The following is a 22,369-nucleotide window of genomic DNA, read 5'->3' on the forward strand; positions in this document are numbered from 1 at the left end:
TTTCAATCCTGTTATAATTTTGGCCTTCACAGCATCCCCTGGAAAGGTGTTCCACAGGTTGACCATGCATTGTGTGAAGAAGTATCTCCTTTTGTTTTGTTTTGTTTTGAACCTGCTGCCTATTGATTTAATTGGATGACCCCTGGTTCTTGTATTATGAGGAGGAGTAAATAACACTTCTGTATTCACTTTTTCCACACCATTCTCTAGCATAGCCCCCCCTGCCCTCCCCAGCCATCTCTTTTGTAAACTCAGCAGTTCCAGTCTTTTTAATCTCTCCTCATACAGCAGCTATTCCATACCCTTAATCAGTTTTGCTGCCCTTCTCTGCACTTTTTCCAGTTCAAACATACCTTTTTTGAGATGGGATGACCAGAACTGCACGGTCATTCACGGTGTGGGCATATCATGGATTTATATAGTGGCATTATGTGTTCTGATTTAGGAAAGGTAATAACATTGTTAGCTTTTTTGACTGCCACTGCACACTGAGCGGATGTTTTCAGAGAACTATCCACAATGACTCCAAGAGCTTTCTTGAGTGATAACAGCTAATTTAGACCCCATCATTGTGTATGTGCAGCAGGGATTATGTCTTCCAGTGTGAATTACTTCACATTTATCAACATGGAATTTCATCTGCCATTGTGTTGCCTAGTCACCCAGCTTTGTGGGATCCTTTTGTAACTCTTTCCAGTCTGCCTTGGACTTAACTATCTTGAGTAATCTTGTATCATCTGCAGATTTTGCCACCTCGCTGTTCACTCCTTTTTCAGGTCATTTATGAATGTGTTGAACAGCACATGACTGCTTACTTTGCATAAGAGCCTTTGGTGTTGGAACTTGTTGGAGTTTTTCTGAAGGTCCAAGTGCACTGTGTTAATTGGATCAACCTGTGTGTGTGCTTGTTGATACTCAAAGAATTGTAGTAGATTGGTGAGGAATGATTTCCCTTTCCAGAAGGCTGAGTTGACTCTTCTCCAATGTATCATGTTTGTCTGTGAGCCTGATAATTCTGTTCTTTGCTATAGTTTTAATCAATCTGCCTGGTACTGAAGTTAGGCTTACTGGCCTGTAATTGCCAGGATCGCCTCTGGAGCCTTTTAAAAAAATCGGCATTACATTAACTATTCTCCAGTCATCTGAACAGAAGCTGATTTAAGCAATAGGTTATTAGTTCTGCAGTTTCTTGTATGAATTCCTGATCAGTTTGTTCCAAACCCACCTCGATTGACACCTCAGTCTGGGACAGTTTTTCAGATTTGTCACCTAACAAAAATAGCCTGGCTGTGGGAATCTCCTTCACATCCTCTGCAGTGAAGACCGATGTAAATAATTCATTTAGTTTCTCCGCAATGGCCTTATCTTCCTTGAGCCTACTTTAGCACTTCAATCAGCCAGTGGCCCTGTCATAAACAGATAGTCAAGGGCTAATAGAACAGAAGTACTTCATCTCCCTTTTGCCTGTAAAGGGTTTACAAGATCAGTGAGCCAGGCTGTCACCTGACCAGAGGACCAATCAGGGGACAGGATACTTTCAAATCTTGAAAGAGGGACGTTTATGTGTGTGCTGTTAGATTTTGGTTGTTGTTCACTCTGGGGGCTCAGAGGGATCAGACGTGCAACCAGGTTTCTCTCCAATCTCTCCGATACAGGCTCTTATAAGTTCAGAATAGTGAGTACTAGGTAGATAAAGCGAGTTAGGCTTATGTTTGTTTTCTTTATTTGCAAATGTGTATTTGGCTGGGAGGAGTTCAAATTGGTATTTTGCTGAAAAGATTTTAATTTGTACTTGTATACTTAGGCTGGGAGGGTATTCCCAGTGTCTGTAGCTGAAAGACCCTGTACCTATTCCATTTTATATTTAAAAGATAATTTTTACTGTTTTTCTTTCTTTAATTAAAAGCTTTTCTTGTTTAAAAACCTGATTGTTTTTTTTTTATTCTGGTGTGAGATCCCAGGGGACGGGGTCTGGATTCACCAGGGAATTGATGGGGAGAAAGGAGGGAAGGGGGGGAGAGAGGTTAATTTCTCTCTGTGTTAGGATTACTTTCTCTCTCAGGGAGAGTCTGAGAGGGGGAAAGAGGAGGAGGGAGGAAGGTGAATTTTCCCCTCAGTTTTAAGATTCAAGGAGTTTGAATCACAGTGATCTTCCAGGATAACCCAGGGAGGGGAAGCCTGGGAGAGGCAACGATGAGGGAAAGGGTTTACTTTCCTTGTGTTAAGATCCAGAGGGACTGGGTCTTGGGGGTTCCCAGGCAAGGTTTTGGGGGGACCAGAGTGTACCAGGCACTGGAATTCCTGGTTGGTGGCAGCGTTACAAGTACTAAGCTGGTAATTGAGCTTAGAGGAATTCATGCTGGTACCCCATCTTTTGGACGCTAAGGTTCAGAGTGGGAATTATACCATGACAGGCCGCACTGCCAATTAGTCTGGCAGGCTTCCTGCTTCTGATGTACTTAAAAATTTTTGCTGTCAGTTTGATGACCAGATAAATTGGGATGGGGGTGGGAGGTAATAGGCTCCTGTGTAAGACAAAGCTCCATATCGGGACTGTCTCTATAAAATTGGGATATATGGTCACTCTAGCTGTCAGTTTTTGTCTTTTTGCTAGTTGCTGTTCAAATCCTTTGTTTGGCATGCCTAATTTTCCTTTGACTCTTGACTTGCCAGAATTTATGCTCCTTTCAAGGATTCCTTTTTGTCTCTAACCACCTCTTCAACTCTGTTGTTTAGCCATGCTGGCATTTTTTTGATCTGCATGTTGTTTTTTTATTGCATTTTCTATTTTGGCTATACATTTAATTGAGCCTCTATTATGGTATGTTTAAAAAGTTCCATGAAGCTTGGAGGCATTTTATTCTTGCGACTATTCCTTTAATTTCTGTTTAACAAACCTCATTTTTGTGTTGTTCCCCTTTTTGAAGTTAAATGCTACTGTGGTGGGTTTCTTTGGTATTTCCGCTCCAAAAGGAGTTAAATATAATTACATTATGGTTGCTATTACCCAGCATTTCAGCTATATTTACCTCTTAAACCAGATCCTGTGCTCCACTTAGGACTAAATGAAGAATTGCCTCCCTCCTTATAGGTACCAGACTAGCTGCTCCAAGAAGCAGTCATTAATGATGTCTAGAAACTTTATCTCTGCATCTTGTCCTGAGGTGACATGTACCCAATCACTATGGGGATAGTTGAAATCTTCCATTACCATTGGGTTTTCTGGTTTTGGAGCTTCTGTGCTCTCCCAGAGCATTTCACAATCATCATCACCGTCTTGGTTATGTTGTTGGTGGTATATTCCTACTGCTAAACTCTTATTATTCAACCAGGGAATTTATATCCATACATTCTATGGTACAGTTTGGTTTATTTAAGATTTTCTCTATATATGACTCTCTGCTTTCTTTCACATATAGTGCCATTTCCCTACTCTGTCATTCCAATATATTTTGTAGATTCCAAGGCCAGAAGAGACCATTGTGATCATCTAGTCTGATCTCCTGTATAACACAGATCATACAACTTCCCCCAAATAATCCCCAGAATAGATCTTTTAGAAAAACAACCAGTCTTGATGTAAAATTTGTCAGTGATGGAGAATCCATCACGTCCCTCATGGTTAAAAATGTATGTTTTATTTGCAGTCTGACTTTATGTACATATTCTGCCCTAATCTTGGGGCTGCCTTCTTCTGTGTTGAGGACACCGGAATGGACCTGTTGGTCATAGAAGCCCCAAGTGAAAGCAGAGTGCTAATGCTTGAACAGAAGAATACCCAAAATGCTTGGATGAGTTAAGATAAGCTCTTGCTAGAAGCTGTGAGCAGCCGATGAATCCTCTTTTTCTTGAGGGTAAATGTCTCCTTTTTTCTCTCTCTCTAGGGGGACTTGGGAGGCCTGAAGACCCTGCAGAAGCGGTGGACAACTTTCCTAAAGACCCAGCTGGTTTGCTTGGATCCAGAGAGTGGAACCAACTTCAATCTACTGAAGGATGTATTTACCTTGCACTCTGTAAACGGGACTTCTGCAGTGTTCTATGGTATCTTCTCAGCCCAGAGGTGGGTGCCTTTCCTGGCTCCGGCAGGTGCTCATTGAATGAAAAGTGGACTTGGTATGCAAAGGGGAGTGATCCTCAGTCTCGTGATATGGCTGTGCTCTGCACACCAAGTCTGAGTTCCTGTGGACATCTCTGCCAGCAGAGCCAAGTGTATATCGTCTCAAGCAATGCAGTGCTCTGTACAAGGATAGAATAAGGAGGAAAAATCCTCACAACTTCTCGCTTCCTTACAGGTGCTAAAGAGCAGGTGGGAGCATCCTGGTCTTTTAGTCCATTGACTGCTTTTATTCTCTTCACTCCTAGTTACAACTGTTCATCTTGTGTGTTGCCCAGATCATTTTAAATCTGGAAACACTGTGTTTTGGAGAACTTCGGTTTCTCTCTGAGTGACTGTCCACACAGATTCCACGCTTGACACACACGCGGCCCATGTGTGCAATAGCAGTGTCCATTGGGGCCAGGCCTGCACTCTGATGTCCTTACATTTCCCCCCAGTAAATGAAGGCCTATAAGGTTGAGCGGGATCAGCCACTGCTCAGTTCCTTAAAGCCCATGGTTGTGAGACAGAATCCCTGCAGTGTCCATTCCCTTGCTTTGTGCGACTTAAGTATTACCTTACTAATGTCTATAATTAGTATTAGAGTAGGTAGAGTTAGTTTAGTTAGGTTTCCTCTCCTTGTAGGCTTCATAAAAACAACGCCTCCCCTTTACCAAAATCCAAAACTTTTCATCGGTTTCCTTTTTTCCTAGGGCCCCCCCCCCCATCATCTCTCCACAATACAAGAGGTTATTCTGATATCATAGAATCATAAAAATGTAGGGCTGTGTCATGGTATAATTCCCCACTCTGAACCTTAGCGTCCAAAAGATGGGGCACCAGCATGAATTCCTCTAAGCTTAATTACCAGCCTAGAACCTGTAGCGCTGCCACCAACCAGGAATTCCAGTGCCTGCTACACTCTGGTCCCCACAAGACCTTGCCCGAGGAACCCCAAGACCCAGACCCTCTGGATCTTAACACAAGGAAAGTAAACCCTTTCCCTCACCATTGCCTCTCCCAGGCTTCCCCTCCCTGGGTTATCCTGGAAGATCACTGTGTTTCAAACTCCTTGAATCTTAAACAGAGGGGAAAATCCACCTTCCCCCCTCCTTCTCTCTCCCCCTCCCAAATTCTTCCTGAGAGAGAAGGTAATCCTAACACAGAGAGAAAATTAACCTCTCTTTTCCCCTTCCCTCCTTTCTCCCCACCAATTCCCAGGTGAATCCAGACCCAGTCCCCTGGGGTCTCACCAGAATAAAAAACAATCAGGTTCTTAAACAAGAAAAGCTTTTTAATTAAAGAAGGAAAAAAACAGTAAAAATTATCTTTGTAAATTTAAGATGGAATATGTTACAGGGTCTTTCAGCTATAGACACTGGGAATACCCTCCCAGCTTAAGTATTCAAGTACAAATTAAAATCATTTCAGCAAAATGCCAATTTGAACTCCTCCCAGCCAAATACACATTTGCAAATAAAGAAAACAAACATAAGCTTCGCTCGCCTTATCTATCTAGTACTCACTATTCTGATCTTATAAGAGCCTGTATCGGAGAGATTGGAGAGAAACCTGGTTGCACGTCCAGTCCTTCTGAGAACTCAGAGTGAACAACAACCAAAAACTAACAGCCCACACAAAAACTTCCCTCCCTCAAGATTTGACAGTATCCTGTCCCCTGATTGGTCCTCTGGTCAGGTGACAGCCAGGCTCACTGATTTTGTTAACCCTTTACAAGCAAAAGAGATATAAAGTACTTCTGTTCTATTAACTCCTACTATCTGTTTATGACAGGCTGGAAGGCACCTTGCGAAGTCATCTAGTTCAGCCCCTTACTAGGGGCCAGACCAGCTGTGCCTAGATCATCCCTGGCAGGTGTTTGTTTAACTTGTTCTTAAAAACTTCCAGTGGTGCGGATTCCAAGCCCTCCCTTGGCAGCCTGTTCCAGAGCTTAACTCCCCTTAGAGTTAGAAAGCTTTTCCCAAAATCAAACCTAAATCTCCCTTGGTGCAGATTACTTTTTGTCTCACCTTCAATGGATTTGGAGAACAATTTATAACAACCCTTAACATATGTGACACAGTACTCCAGCTCAGACCCCACCAGTGCCAAGCAGAGCAGGATATGTATCTCCTGTGTCTGACATATGACACTCCTGTCAGTACACCCCAGAATATTAGTCTTTTTCTCAGCTGCATCACATTTTTGGCTCAGATTCAATTTATGATCCACTATAACCCTCAGATCCTTTTCTGCAGTACTACTGCCTACCTTGTTTTGTAGCTGTGCATTTATATGTATTTGTGTATTCTTCTTCGAGTGCTTGCTCATATCCATTCCAATTAGGGATCATATCCATTCCAATTAGGTGTGTGCGCGCCGCATAAACGTTTGTCGGAGATTTTTTTTTTACCCTAGCAACACCCGGCGGGTCGGCTGGGCACCCCCTGGCGTGGCGCCGCTATGGCACCGAATATATACCCCTGCCGACCCATCCGCTCCTCAGTTCCTTCTTACCGCCCGTGTCGGTCGTTGGAACAGTGGAGTGCGGCTCAGCTGATCTCCACTTCCCTAGCTATTCACTCCTTCTAGTTCTTATTGTGTATATAGTTTTATAGTTCATAGTTGTAATTAATACTTTTCATAACCTTTTTCTTAATGTAGTTAGTGTATATAGTTCAGAGGGTTGGGGATTAGCCCTTCCCCTCTCCCAGTGCCCAGGCTCATGCCTGGTTCACCGGGCTTCAAACCGTGCTCGGCCTGCCGGCGGCCGATGCCAGTGGGAGACCCCCACGACTCCTGCCTAAAGTGCCTGGGGGAATCCCATCTCAAAGATAAGTGCCGGATTTGCAAATTGTTTAAGCCGCGGACTTAAAAGGAGCGGGACTTTTGTCTTAAGCAGCTCCTAATGGAGGCGGCCCTCACCCCTCCATCTTTGGCACCGAGTACCTCACAGTCCACGCCAGGGAGAAGTGCCCCATCGGCACCAGAGAGTGCTGGCACCGCCAAGATGCCCCAGCACCAGCCATCACCGGCACAGAAGCCAGCCCAGCACCACTCCCTCTCCCCGCGTGCCAAAAAGGTTAAAGCTCCTGCGGCTCCGATATCTGCACCGCAGTCTGAGCACCAGCCAAAGCCGAGTCGCCCGGCACCAACAACTGCCGCGGCACCGGCAGGTTCGGCACCATTGATTCCGGCCATGCAAAAGCCGTCAAGTCCGGTGCAGGATAGCTCCCTGGTACACGCCTCTGTAGAGCTTATTGTTCCCACCACGCCAGAGACCTTTTCGACGGCGAGGGAACTGATTGCCCTGACGGAGCCCTCCCTGCCTCAACCCCCAGCATCGCCGGTGCGGGTTATTGCGTCAACAGGGAAGCCTGCCCTCGTCAGGCTACCTTCCATCGACGCCGCAGGCAGGCACCACTCCAGATTGAGGTCTCGACAGCGTTCCCGATCTCATCGCCAATCCCGATCTAGATGCCGCTCGCAGTCCCAGTACCGTTCTCCTTCTCGGTACCGGTCGTACTTGCGGCACCACTCAAGGTCCCGCTCTCCGGACCGGTACTCCAGACGGCAGTCCAGCTCCCAGCACCGTTTGCGCCGCAGCCGCTCTCACCATAGAGCCTCACGATCCCGGTCGACCTCTCAGCACTGTACTGGTCGCAGGTCCTGGTCAACCTCTTGGCACCGGTACGACTCCCGGTACCACTCTCCGGCACGGCACGACATCCGGTACCATGCTCACAGGGCTTCTCACGCACTCTCTGCTCTGCCATGGCCATCACGGCACCCATCTCAGTCTTCACACGCGGATAGCACCACATATGGGGACTCAGAAATGCAGAGCCGTGTCCTCCAGGAGGCTCAGGTCTCGGAACAAGCACCTCAGTGGTCCTTCTGGACGCCTTGGGCATATCACCAGGCCCAAGGCGAACACATGGTTCCACCTCGTTCCGTCCCGTCGAAACATTGTGCACCAGAGGCCACTGTTAGCCGCCCTCCTCCAATGGGTACAGATGAGTCGGCTCTGGCGCCGGACCCTCAGGTGCTCCCGGACCCTGATGCTCCTCCAGAACCGGAGTTACTAGATGAGCCAACCGTGCCGGGTCTGTTGTCCTCCTCTTCACCGGACAAGGCAGTAGTGGCACTTTGTCATCGGGCCCACCCTCGATCGACCTCCGAGCCCACCAGGACCTTCTTCGGCGAGTCGCCCTAAATATCAACATCCAGGTGGAGGAGGGTCCGGAAGTGGAAGACCCGGTCATTGACATACTCTCAGCAGATGCCCCAACTCGCGTGGCTCTGCCATTCATCCGTTCCATCCAAGCCAAAGCGGACACCATTTGGCAATCTCCGGCGTCTATCCCTCCTACGGCCAGAGGCGTGGAAAGGAAATACATGGTACCCTCTAAAGGGTACAAATAATATACCCATCCTCCTCCATGCTCTCTGATCGTTCAATCCATGAATGAGCGAGAGCGCCATGGACAGCAAGCCCCTGCCCCAAAATCGCAGGAGGCTAGACGGATGGATCTGCTGGGGCGTAAAGTTTACTCCTCCAAGGGCCTCCCGCTACGGGTAGCCAACCAACAGGCCCTGCTCAGCAGATATAATTATAATACCTGGCAATCGGTGAGTAAGTTCGCTGAACTGGTCCCACAGGACACGTGCCCGGAATTTCAAGCCCTTCTTTAGGAAGAGAAGAAAGCACGAACTTCCCTGCAAGCCTCCCTCGATGCTGCTGACTCGGCGGCCAGAACTGTGGCCTCGGGGATTACGATGCGGAGAATATCGTGGTTACAGGTCTCAGGTCTACCTCCTGAACTGCAACACACTATTCAGGACCTTCCGTTTGAGGGACAGGGCCTTTTCTCTCAGAAAACGGACTCTAGACTCCGGAGTCTCAAAGACAATCGCGTCATCATGCGTTCCCTCGGGATGCATACCCTGCAAACCCAACGGAGGTCCTTCCGTACCCAACCTCAGCGCCCTTACCCACCACGCAGACCACGACAAGATTTTAGCAGGAGGCGTGGTCGCGGGAACCGCAGACGGCAATCGGGTTCCCAAGGGAGCCAGAATAACGGTTCCGCCAAACCATCAGCGGGACCAAAACCGAACTTTTGAAGGTGCGCCCGAGAGCAGAGCACCAGTCCTTCCCCAAGATCCCCTCCAGTTTTCCAACCACCTTTCCTCCTTCCTCCCTGTGTGGGCCCAATTAACCTCAGATCGTTGGGTCCTACTCACGGTGGAGTCTGGATACCACTCCAATTTATTTCACCCCCTCCTTCCCACCCTCCCTCCCCGTCCCTCTTCAGGGATCCCTCTCACGAGCAATTCCTCTGGCAAGAGGTTCGTACGCTCCTCTCTATCAGAGCTATAGAGGAGGTGCCGGAGGAGTTCAGGGGCAAGGGATTTTACTCCCGATATTTCCTAATCCCCAAGGCGAAAGGAGGTCTTCGACCTATCTTGGACCTGCGCGGTCTCAACGTCTTTCTAAAAAGTTGAAGTTCCGCATGGTGTCCCTGGGGACCATCATCCCATCCTTGGATCCCGGAGACTGGTTCGCTGCTCTCGACATGAAGGACGCATACTTTCACATCACCATTTACCCTCTGCACAGACGGTACCTACGGTTTAAGGTGCACTATCAACATTTTCAATTTGCGGTCCTTCCGTTTGGCCTCTCCACCGCCCCACGCGTATTCACAAAGTGCATGGCTGTAGTGGCCGCCTTCCTCCGTCGTTGATGAATACACGTCTTTCCTTACCTAGACGACTGGCTTATTCGCGGGACCTCCGAAGCCCAAGTTACCAGGCATGTTGCCGTCATCATGGACCTATTCGAGCGTTGGGCCTGATGATCAATCTAGAGAAGTCTACTCTAGTGCCCACTCAAAGAATAGAATTCATTGGGGCCGTGCTAGACTCAAAACTCGCAACAGCCTGCCTTCCACTGTCCTGCTTTCAGGCAATAGCCTCGGTCATAGAAAGCCTCTGAATTTTTCCGACGACCTCGGCCCGCACCTGCCTCACTCTTCTCGGTCACATGGCCACGTGCACTTTTGTAACCAAGCATGCCAAATTACGCCTGCGTCCCCTTCAAACCTGACTCGCCTCGGTTTACCGTCCAGGCAGGAATGCCATAGACATGGTCGTCACTGTTCCTCAGAGCGTCTTAGGCTCCCTCAACTGGTGGCTAACATCTGCCCTGGTGTGTGCAGGAATGCCGTTCCAACTGAGAGAGCCCTCAGTATCCCTAACGACGGATGCGTCATCTCTTGGCTGGGGAGCACACCTAGGCCATCGTCGCATGCAAGGTCTCTGGTCTTCTCAAGAGCTGGCGTTGCACATAAACGTCTGGGAGCTGAGAGCAGTTCGCCTCGCCTGCCAGACGTTCCAACATCATCTGCAGGGCGGTTGTGTTCTAGTACTCATGGACAACACAACAGCAATGCACTACATAAACAAGCAGGGAGGGACTCGATCCTCCCCCCTTTTTCAGGAGGTGATCCAACTGTGGGAGTTTTGTATAGCCCACTCCATAGACCTTGTAGCATCTTTCCTCCCAGGGGTCCAGAACACTCTGGCACACCATCTCAGCAGATCCTTTCTCTCCCACGAGTGGTCACTTCGCCCGGACATTGCACATTCCATCTTCCAGAAGTGGGGCTTTCCCCACGTAGACCTCTTCGCTTCCCGCAACAACAGGAAGTGTCAGAGGTTCTGCTCCTTCCAGGGTCTCGCCCCGGGCTCAATATTGGACGCCTTCCTAATCTCTTGGGCGAACCACCTGCTTTACGCCTTTCCCGATGGTGCACAGGGTTCTCGTAAAGCTTTGCAGGGACAGGGCTCGACTGATCCTGATCACCCCTGCATGGCCCCGACAACACTGGTATACCACGTTGCTGGACCACTCAATAGCCAACCCGATCCCCCTGCCCCTTCATCAGGATCTGATAACGCAGGACCATGGCAGGCTTCTCCACCCAGACCTGCAATCCCTCCATCTAACGGCGTGGCTCCTGCATGGTTAACCCAATCGGAGTTACGCTGCTCTGCACTGGTGCAAGAGATACTCCTGTGTAGCAGGAAATCTTCTACTCGGTCTACTTACTTAGTCAAGTGGAAGCGGTTTTCTTGCTGGTGCCAAATGCGAAATGTCACACCTACAGAGGTTCCCATCCCCACTATTTTGGAGTACCTCTGGTATCTTAAACAACAAGGCCGTGCTATCTCATCTTTGCAAGTGCACTTGGCAGCTATTTCTATTTTCCACCCTGGAGAAGGAGCTTACTCCGTCTTCTCCCACCCTATGGACTCAAGATTCCTCAGAGGCCTGGAGCGTCTATACCCCCTAGTACGTCGCCCCGCCCCTTCCTGGGACCTCAGTTTAGTCCTGACGAGACTTATGTCCCCCCCGTTCGAGCCATTAGCAACCTGCTCACTCCTATACTTATCATGGAAAACAGCCTTCCTTGTGGCCATTACATCGGCTAGGACAGTCTCTGAGCTTCAGGCTCTGATGGTGGACCCACCGTACACGGTGTTCCACAAAGACAAGGTGCAGCTACGCCCACATCCAGCATTCCTCCTGAAAGTAGTCTCGGCCTTTCACCTCAACCAGGACATATTCCTCCCAGTCTTCTTCCCCAAACTGCATACATCTCGTACGGAGCAGCAGTTACATTCGCTTGACATCCATAGGGCGCTCGCCTTCTATATTGACGATACGAGACCTTTCCGCAAAACGCCCCAACTCTTCGTTGCAGTGGCGGACTGGATGAAAGGCCAGCTCGTCTCTTCTCAGAGGATTTCGTCCTGGGTAACAGCATGCATCCGGACTTGCTATGATCTAGCGCATACCTCTCCCGGTCATATTACCGCACATTCTACCAGGGCCCAGGCCTCGTCGACTGCCTTCTTAGCCCAAGTACCTATTCAGGAGATATGTCGGGCTGCTACGTGGTCTTCGGTACACACCTTTGCTTCCCATTATGCCCTGGTGCAACAATCCAGAGACGATGCAGCCTTCGGCTTAGCAGTTTTGCATTCTGCAGTTTCTCACTCCGACCCCACCGCCTAGGTAAGGCTTGGGATTCACCTAATTGGAATGGATATGAGCAAGCACTCGAAGAAGAAAAGACGGTTACTCACCTTTGTAACTGTTGTTCTTCGAGATGTGTTGCTCATATCCATTCCAAAACCCGCCCTCCTTCCCCACTGTCAGAGTAGCTGGCAAGAAGGAGCTGAGGAACGGATGGGTCGGCAGGGGTATATATTTGGTGCCATAGCGGCGCCATGCCAGGGGGCGCCCAGTCGACCCACCGGGTGTTGCTAGGGTAAAAAAAAAAAAATCTCCGACGAACGTGCACGTGGCGCGCGCACACCTAATTGGAATGGATATGGTCCCTAATTGGAATGGATATGAGCAACACATCTCGAAGAACAACAGTTACAAAGGTGAGTAACCGTCTTTTTAATTTTTCCTTCTTAAGTGTAGTACTTTGCACTGGCAACCCCTCCCAGCTTTGTGTCATCCACAAATTGTATGAGCATAGTCTCCACTCCATTATTGATGTAATTGATGAAAATATTCAGTAGTACCAGATCTCTGTGAGAACCCACTAGATATGTCCTCTCAGTTTGACAGTAAACCATTGATAACTATTCTTTGAGTTTGGTCTTTCAAACTCCTCTCTTAACGTTGTAGTTATGTGCCTGAAAAATGGAACTTTAAGCGAAATGATGTTAAACGAATCCAATTTTCCCATAAGAATTAATGTAAATGTGGCCGGGGGGTGGGGGAGAGTTAGATACCAGGGAAATGTTTTTCACCAGACAAAAGACTATATTATATATATTTATACACAGTATAAGTTTTAAACAAGTTAATACTGTTCACAGCAATGATGATTATGAAGCTTGGTTGAGGTGGAGTCAGAAGGTGGAAGAGGGTAGGATATTTCCCAGGGAATGCCTTACTGCTAAATGATGAACTAGCACTCGGCTGAGCCCTCAAAGGTTAACACGTTGTTAATGTAGCCTCACACTCTACAAGGCAGCATAAATGGAGGGAGGGGAGACAGCATGGTAGACAGAAACACACACCGTGTGAGAGAGAGAGAGGGAGATGCACATTGCCCCTTTAAGTACACTGACCCCAGTCTAAGTACACTGCCTTTTAAGTAGATCAGCAAGTTGAGACAGCAGCTGCTGTGAGCAAGCTCCCTCCATCCTGAGCCCTGTCGTGTTCCTCCCCCCCATCCCGCTCTATGGAGATGGGGTAAATGTGGGGCAGGAGCAGGGGGGAGAGAGACACCCTGACATCAGCCTCCTTCTTCCCCTTCCCCCCTCCTCCCCACACAGCAAGCAGGAGGCTCCTGGGAGCAGCTCCAAGGCACAGGGCAGGAGCAGCACAGGGCAGTGGAGGGAGGGACAGCTGAACTGATGGCAATTCGTAGCCTGTTGGGCAGCTGCCACACAGGGAACTTAGGGGAGCTGATGGGGAGCTGCCGGTCCACCCTGGTTCCAAGCCCCTACCAGCTAGCTCCAATGGGCTGCTCTTTCTGCAAGCAGTGGACAAAGCAGGTGGCTGCCAAACAGCGTTATACGGGAGCATTGCGCAACTTTAAATGACCATGTTCTCTAATTGATCTGCAATGTAACAACAAAACAATGTTATTTAAGTGAGGCGTTATTGTAGTAATTTCTTCTACAACACGTTTCCCTAGTTAGCTTTTGAGAATGGGGTTGTCAAACTGGGGATCAGGACTCCTCAGGGGTCACAAAATTATTACATGGGGGGTTGCAAGCTGCACCTCAAACCCCGCATTGCCTCCAGCATTTGTAATGGTGTTAAATATATTTAAAAGTGTTTTTAATTTATAAGGGGATCACACTCAGAGGCTTGGTATATGAAAGGGGTCACCAGTACAAAAATTTGAGAACCACTGCACTAGGGCACTAATGCTGTTAAAGGAAGTTACGTGACAAATTGCTTGACATATTCATGTTAGCTATATCCTCTGGGTGCTTAAAAATTGATTGTTTAAAAATTAGTTCTAATATCAACAGTGTGTCCTTGCTGCCAAGAAGTCCAGCGGAGTGCAACAAAAATGATTAGGGGGCTGGAGCAAATGACTTATGAGGTGATGCTGAGGGAACTGGGTTTGTTTAGTCTGCAGAAGAGAGGAATGAGGGGGGATTTGATAGCTGCTTTCAACTAGAATCATAGAATATCAGGGTTGGAAGGGACCTCAGGAGGTCATCTAGTCCAACCTCCTGCTCAAAGCAGGACCAATTCCCAACTAAATCATCCCAGCCAGGGCTTTGTCAAGCCTGACCTTAAAAATCTCTAAGGAAGGAGATTCCACCACCTCCCAAGGTAACCCATTCCAGTGTTTCACCACTCTCTGAGTGAAAAAGTTTTTCCTAATATCCAGCCTAAACTTCCCACACTGCAACTTGAGACCATTACTCCTTGTTCTGTCATCGAGTACCACTGAGAACAGTCCAGATCCATCCTCTTTGGAACCCCCTTTCAGGTAGTTGAAAGCAGCTATCAAATCCCCCCTCATTCTTCTCTTCTGCAGACTAAACAATCCCGGTTCCCTCAGCTTCTCCTCATAAGTCATGTGCTTCACCCCCTAATCATTTTTGCTGCCCTCCGCTGGACTCTTTCCAATTTTTCCACATCCTTCTTGTAGTGTGGGGCCCAAAACTGGACACCGTACTCCAGATGAGGCCTCACCAATGTCAAATAGAGGGGAATGATCATGTCCCTCGATCTACTGGCAGTGCCCCTACTTATACAGCCCCAAATGCCATTAGCCTTCTTGGCAATAAGGGCACACTGTTGACTCACATCCAGCTTCTGGTCTACTGTAACCCATAGGTCCTTTTCTGCAGAACTACTTCCTAACCATTCTGTCCCTAGTCTGTAACAGTGAATGGGATTCTTCCGTCCTAAGTGCAGGACTCTGCACTTGTTCTTGTTGAACCTCATCAGGTTTCTTTTGGCCCACGCCTCTAATTTGTCTAGGTCCCTCTGTATTCTAGCCCCACCCTCCAGCGTATCTACCACTCCTCCAAGTTCAGTGTCATCTGCAAACTTGCTGAGAGTGCAGTCCATGCCATCCTCCAGATCATTAATGAAGATATTGAACAAAACTGGTCCCGAGACCGACCCTTGGGGCACTCCACTTGAAACTGGCTGCCAACTAGATATGGAGCCATTGATCACTACTCACTGAGCCTGACGATCTAGCCAGCTTTCTATCCACCTTATAGTCCAATCGTCCAGCCCATACTTCTTTAACTTGCTGACAAGAATACTGTGGGAGACTGTATCAAAAGCTTTGCTAAAGTCAAGGAATAGCACATCCACTGTTTTCCCCTCATCCACAGAGCCAGTTATCTCATCATAGAAGGCAATTAGGTTAGTCAGGCATGACTTGCCCTTAGTGAATTCATGCTGACTGTTCCTGATCACTTTCCTCTCCTCTAAGTGCTTCAGAATTGATTCCTATAGGACCTGCTCCATGATTTTTCCAGAGACTGAGGTGAGGCTGACTGGCCTGTAGTTCCCCGGATACTCCTCCTTCCCTTTTTTTTAAAGATGGGCACTGCAGTAGCCTTTTTCCAGTCATCTGGGACCACCTCTGTTCGCCATGGGTTTTCAAAGATAATGGCCAATGGCTCTGCAATCACATCCGCCAACTCCTTTAGCACCCTCGGACGCAGCGCATCCGGCCCCATAAACTTGTGCTCGTCCAGTTTTTCTAAATAGTCCTGAACGCCTTCTTTCTCCACAGAGGGCTGATCACCTTCTCCCCATACTGTGCTGCCCAGTGCAGCAGTCTGGGAGCTGACCTTGTTTGTGAAGACAGAGGCAAAAAAAGCATTGAGTAAATTCGCTTTTTCCATATTCTCTGTCACTAGGTTGCCTCCCTCATTCAGTAAGGGGCCCATAGTTTCCTTGACTTTCTTCTTGTTGCTAACATACCTGAAGAAACCCTTCTTGTTACCCTTCACATCTCTTGCTAGGTGCAACTCCAAGTGTGATTTGGCCTTCCTGATTTCATTCCTGCATGCCCGAGCAATATTTTTATACTCCTCCTTGGTCATTTGTCCAATCTTCCACTTCTTGTAAGCTTCTTTTTTGCGTTTAAGATCAGCAAGGATTTCACTATTAAGCCAAACTGGTCGCCTGCCATATTTCTACACATCGGGATGGTTTTTTCCTGCAACTTCAAGAAGGATTCTTTAAAATACAGCCAGCTCTCCTGGACTCCTTTCCCCCTCATGTTATTTTCCCAGGGGATCCTGCCCATCAGCTCCCTGAGGGAGTCAAAGTCTGCTTTTCTGCAGTCCAGGATCTGTATTCTGCTGCTCTCCTTTCTTCCTTGTGTCAGGATCCTGAACTCGACCATCTCATGGTCACTGCCTCCCAGGTTCCCATCTACTTTTGCTTCCCCTGCTAACTCTTCTCTGTTTGTAAGCAGCAGGTCAAGAAGAGCTCTGCCCCTAGTTGGTTCCTCCAGCACTTGCACCAGGAAATTGTCCCCAACACTTTCCAAAAACTTCCAGGATTGTCTGTGCACCGCTGTATTGCTCTTCCAGCAGATATCAGGGTGATTAAAGTCTCCCATGAGAAAGAGGGCCTGCGATCTAGTAACTTCTGCTAGTTGCCGGAAGAAAGCCTCGTCCACCTCATCCCCCTGATCTGGTGGTCTATAGCAGACTCCCACCACGACATCACCCTTGTTGCTCACACTTCTAAACTTAATCCAGAGACTCTCAGGTTTTTGTGCAGTTTCATATCGGAGCTCTGAGCAGTCATACTGCTCTCTTATATACAATACAACTCCCCAATCTTTTCTGCCCTACCTGTCCTTCCTCAACAGTTTATAGCCATCCATGACAGTACTCCAGTCATGTGAGTTATCCCACCAAGTCTCTGTTATTCCAATCACATCATAGTTCTTTGACTGTGCCAAGACTTCCAGTTCTCCCTGCTTGTTTCCCATGCTTCTTGCATTTGTGTACAGGCACTTAAGATAACTCGCTGATTGTCCCACTTTCTCAGTCTGAGACAGGAGTCCTCCCATCTTGCACTCTCCTGCTCATGCTTCCTCCTGGTATCCCATTTCCCTACTTACCTCAGGGCTTTGGTCTCCTTTTCCCAGTGAACCTAGTTTAAAGCCCTCCCCACCAGGTTAGCCAGCCTGCTTGCAAAGATGCTCTTCCCTCTCTTCATTAGGTGGAGCCCGTCTCTGCCTAGCACTCCTCCTTCTTGGAACACCATCCTATGGTCGAAGACTCAAAAGCCTTCTCTCCGACACCACCTGTGTAGCCATTCATTGACTTCCACAATTTGATGATCCTTACCCAGGCCTTTTCCCTGCACAGGGAGGATGGACAAGAACACCACTTGCGCCTCAGACTCCTTTATCCTTCTTCCCAGAGCCACGTAGTCTGCAGTGATCCGCTCAAGGTCATTCTTGGCAGTATCATTGGTGCCCACATGGAGAAGCAGGAAGGGTTAGTGATCTGAGGGCTTGATGAGTCTCGGCAGTCTCTCTGTCACATCGTGAATCCCAGCTCCTGGCAAGCAGCGGACCTCTCGGTTTTCTTGGTCGAGGCGGCAGATGGATGACTCAGTCCCCCTGAGAAGGGAGTCCCCAACCACCACCACCCTCCTCCTTGTCTTGGGAGTGGTGGTCATGGAACCCCCATCCCTAGGACAGTGTATCTCTTGCCTTCCAATCGGTGGAGTCTCCTTCTGCTCCCTTCTCTCAGATGTACCATCTACTCCACTCTCCGCATTAGTACCTGTGGAAAGAACATGAAGATGATTGCTCATCTGTATCTCCATTGCTGGTACATGGATGCTCTTCTTTCTTCTTCTGGAGGTCAGATGCTGCCAAATTTCTTCACGGTCCCTCTCTCCCCTCTGCACAGTCTGCTCTGATTCTTCAGGATGTTGTGCCCGTAGAAGCATATCCTGACATCTGTCCAGGAAATCTTCATTTTCTCTTATGCAATGCAGGGTCAATACTTGTTGCTCCAGACCTCGAACCTTCTCTTCCAATATAGAGACCAGCTTGCACTTTGTACAGACAAAGTCGCTTCTGGCCTGTGGAAGAAAGACAAACATGGCACAACCTGTGCAGGATACAACAGCTGAGTGCTCACCTTCCATAATTTCTTGCTTTTAAGAGCTTCCTCAGCTGTTGCAGCAACTCACAGAAGCCCGTGAGGTGAAAACCTCAATGGGCCCTCCCCAGGCAAACTCCCTCTGTCAGCCTCTGCTGTTCGCCGCTTAGCTGGTTCGCTGCTGACTGCCTTTTTATAGCAGTCAGGCCCACTCAAGGCCCACCTGGAACAAAGCACTCCCAATTCACACTGTTCAAACAAACAATCAAGCACACGGTCAAACTGACAAACTGTCCCCTGCAACAGACACTCAGATACTCACCAACACAGCCCCCCCTAATTGCAGCACTTAGCGTACCTCCTCACAGACAGATCCTAGGCAAGCTTCCTCTGTTAACCTCTGCTGTTCGCCACTCCCTCTGCTGTTGGCCGCTACCTGAAGGGTGGTTCCAAAGAGGATGGATCTAGACTGTTCTCAGTGGTACCTGGTATCAGAGGGGTAGCCATGTTAGTTTGGACCTGTAAAAGTAGCAGAGAGGCCTGTGGCACCTTATAGACTAGAAAGCATGGGCTTTTGTGTGTGAATACCCACTTCGTCGGATGCAGAGCCTGATGACAGGACAAAGAGTAATGGTCTCAAGTTGCAGTGTGGCAGGTTTAGGTTGGATATTAGGACAAACTTTTTCACTGAAAGGGTGGTGAAACACTGGAATGGGTTCCCTAGGGAGGTGCTGGAATCTTCTTCCTTAGAGGTTTTTAAGGTCAGACTTGACAAAGCTCTGGCTGGGACAATTTAGTTGGGAATTGGTCCTGCTTTGAGCAGGGAGTTGGACTAGATGACCTCCTGAGGTCCCTTCCAACCCTGATATTCTGTGATTCTATCACGTGGGCAAGAGAAGTGGGCAGAGCTGCAAGTCCTGATGACAGGTCCCCCGTACCACATTCTATAAATACAAAGTCTCAATGAAACCACATCTGGAATTTCTAATGAAGGTGATGTCCAGCTCTCACCATAATCAGACAATCCATCTGCCTACCTTTTCCTCTGAAACCTGTGTGCATAAGGATGAGGAGAGACTCCCTACACTAGATGTTTGTTGTGTCCTCTTTTTATATAGCCCACATCTATTTACCGTATATACTCAATCATAAGTCAGTTCGTTTATAAGCCGACACCTCCCAAAATGGATATGTAAAAATGGAAAATTGTTGTGACCCGTTCATAAGCTGACCTTATAATTCAGGGGTCAGCAAACTTTGGCTCCTGGGCCATCAGGATAAGCCGCTGGTGGGCTAAGATGGTTTGTTTACCTCGAGCATCTGCAGGCATGGAGGTAAACCTAAGTAAACAAAGTGTCCCGGCATGTCAGCTGCTTACCCTGAGGAGCTGGGACATTTTTTGGGGGGGAGAAGCTGGGAGTCAGGGGAGTAACCCCTGTGACCACCCCCAACATGACCCCACCCCTAGCCTGGGACCTCCACACTCTCTCCATCCCACCCCTTCCCACCTTATCTGGGGAGGGCCAGGGGAGGATGTCTCTGACCTGACTGGAGCTGCTTCAGCAGGCTGGGCAGCACGGTTGCAGCAAGTTCCAGAGAGCTGGGCTGGGCGGCGTGGCCACAGCCTGCTCTGGGGGGCGGGGCCAAGCGGCATCCCTGCAGCCTACCAGCCCCGGAGCTGCAACTACTTCAGAGGCTGAGGGGAGAACAGCGTGGCCAGAAGCGGAGAGACTCTGGCCCTGTCTCTTCCCTTTTGTCTCTGCCGGCTGTGCTGCCTCTCTTTGCTCTCTCCGTTCAGGGGGAGGGGCTGTGTCCCATCTCTCCCTCTCTATACCCGTTCATAAGCCAACCCCCATCTCTGGTGCTTCCCTTTTTTACTAAAAAAATTCGGCTTATGAGCAAGTATATATGGTATGTCCCATCCAGGAAGGATAAAGGGTCAGGCAGTTCCAGCCCAGGAAATTTCTCACTGGATAATCTCATGTTATGAGTAGGTTTGCCAATTTTGATTGGACATATTCCTGGAGGTTTCATCACCTTACATAATCTTTAATTACAGATTAATCTTTAATTTGTGGAGACTCCAGGACAATCCTGGAGGCTTGGCAACCCTCATTTATGAGCTAGCTAACACTTTATGTCCTCCAAGAGTGGCAGTGCATTCTACCACAGCCCAAGCAACTTGCCTGACTTTGTTGAAAAATGTGCCTATAGAGGACATCTGTAAAGCAGAGACATGGTCCTCGAGGCATATCTTTGCCAGGCATTGTGTGGTTATTGCACTTTCCAAAGCTGACTTAACTTTAGGAGAGCAACGGTGCAATCCCTTTTCAAATTGACTCCAGGCCCCACCGCCATGATGCACAGCTTGGGTGTCATCTAAGTGGAATGGATGTGTGCAGTCACATAAAGAAGAAAAATCTGTTACTTAACTGCGTTGTAACTGTGTGAGAACCCACAGCCTACACTCTTTCTCCTCTTCCTTGGAGTCTATCTCATCATGATTCTGGTGTGAAGGAACTGAAAGGGGATTGGGGACTCCACCATTTATGCCTTTGGCCCATGGTGTGGAGAGCAGGGTTGCTAACTTTCTAATTTTTGGAAACCCCCCCCCCCCACACACACACACTCTCTCTCTCTCTCTCTCTCTGCCCCACCTCTTTTGCCCCTAGACCCTTCCCCCTGTCCTGCCTCTTCCCCAGTCACTCACTGCTCTCCCCTCTCCCCCTTCCTGGTTGCTCAATCCTCTCCACCTCCCTCCCTCTCCCCAGCTGGGCTCCCTCTGTTCTGGAGCTGGGACAGGAGCTGCAGCCTGATGTGGAGCCTACTGCCTGCCCATGTGATGCAGGTAGGAGGCCGCCCTGGCTGAGCAGGGGTTGGGGCAGGTTGATGACCGGGTCCTTCCCCTCCCCTTCCTTCCCTATCCACAGTAATCTGACTTTTGGTGTCTGGTCCCCTTTTTTTACTGGACTTTCCAGTCAAAAACTGGACACCTGACCACCCTAGTCAGGAGGTGCAGGGCACATGCTGTGTCATGAACTCTTTGGCTTGAGCACCCCGGGTGCGCCCACACCAAAGAAGAAGAGAGACACAACACATCTTGAAGTACAACAGCTAAAATATAGGAAAACAACCATTTTATCAAACGACCTGTCCCAAGTTCTGCAACAGTGCCACACTGTGATATGTAGGTCTGATACTTGGGAACCCCTGGATTTGACATGCGAAGCTGCCTTTGCCTGTGCCAGGTCTTCTGCATCTACTGTTATAATGTTTTATGGTGACACATCTGCCAGGAGAACTAGCGTCCCATCCTTTACCGCTGAGCCCTACTTACACAGCTTTCGCTGAAGACAAATGGGTAATGGGCCCACACCCCAATTTCTTCCCTAACGTGGTTACTGATTTTCTCTTGTCTTCCCCAAATCTTTCCCCTTCAATGGAGGTTAGCATACACCCTGACACACACGTATGCATGACATTAAAAGTGCTCCTAACTGCTACCTAATGGAACAATCCCCCAAGTAGAGTTAGGGGACAGGCTATTTCCTCCTGATAGATAGATCCCACTGGGTCAAATCCTCTATAGGAACATGCTGTGGGTTAGCAGCTATCCCATCCCACTGCAACCAAGGTGTCTTACAAGGCTTGCTTTCTGTAATGTCCTCAGTGTAGAACTATACAGAGCTCAATTCCTACCTTCATAGCATCACTTTTGCCCTAGCTTTGACATCTGGTGCCTAGTTCAGGAGAGCAATTTTTCAGTCACTTATCTAACTATCTTCCTCGTTCCCTGCTCTTTAGGGGTTTCTTACCACTCATGAGTGAATTTCCCCAAAGTGCATAGCTCTACTGATAATGCCTATAACTGGATTCATAGAGTTTAAGGCCAAAGGGGCCATTAGGTCACCTATTGTGACCTCCTGTACATCACAGGCCATTACATTCACTCAGTTACCCCTGTATGGTGTGTGACTAAGGCACACCTTCCATAAAGGCATCTGGTACTGATCTGAAAACATCAAGAGCTGGAGAATTCACCACTGCCCATGATACTTTGGTCCAACGGCTAATCTGTTGTTTTTTTTTATTGTCCCTAACTTCTGATTTGAA

General features: G+C 48.5%; 1 protein-coding gene across 1 annotated transcript in view; it reads left to right on the forward strand.

Moving 5' to 3' along the window:
* SEMA4F (ssemaphorin 4F) overlaps positions 1–22,369 on the forward strand; it is a 208,169-nt gene that overhangs the window by 141,741 nt on the left and 44,059 nt on the right. The window contains exon 8 of the mRNA XM_050946080.1: positions 3,885–4,060. Within this exon, the coding sequence (XP_050802037.1) occupies positions 3,885–4,060 (176 nt within the window). The remainder of the gene's footprint in view (positions 1–3,884; positions 4,061–22,369) is intronic.

The sequence above is a fragment of the Gopherus flavomarginatus genome, chromosome 3 (assembly GCF_025201925.1).
Source record: "Gopherus flavomarginatus isolate rGopFla2 chromosome 3, rGopFla2.mat.asm, whole genome shotgun sequence".
Classification (NCBI taxonomy): Eukaryota; Metazoa; Chordata; order Testudines; family Testudinidae; genus Gopherus; species Gopherus flavomarginatus.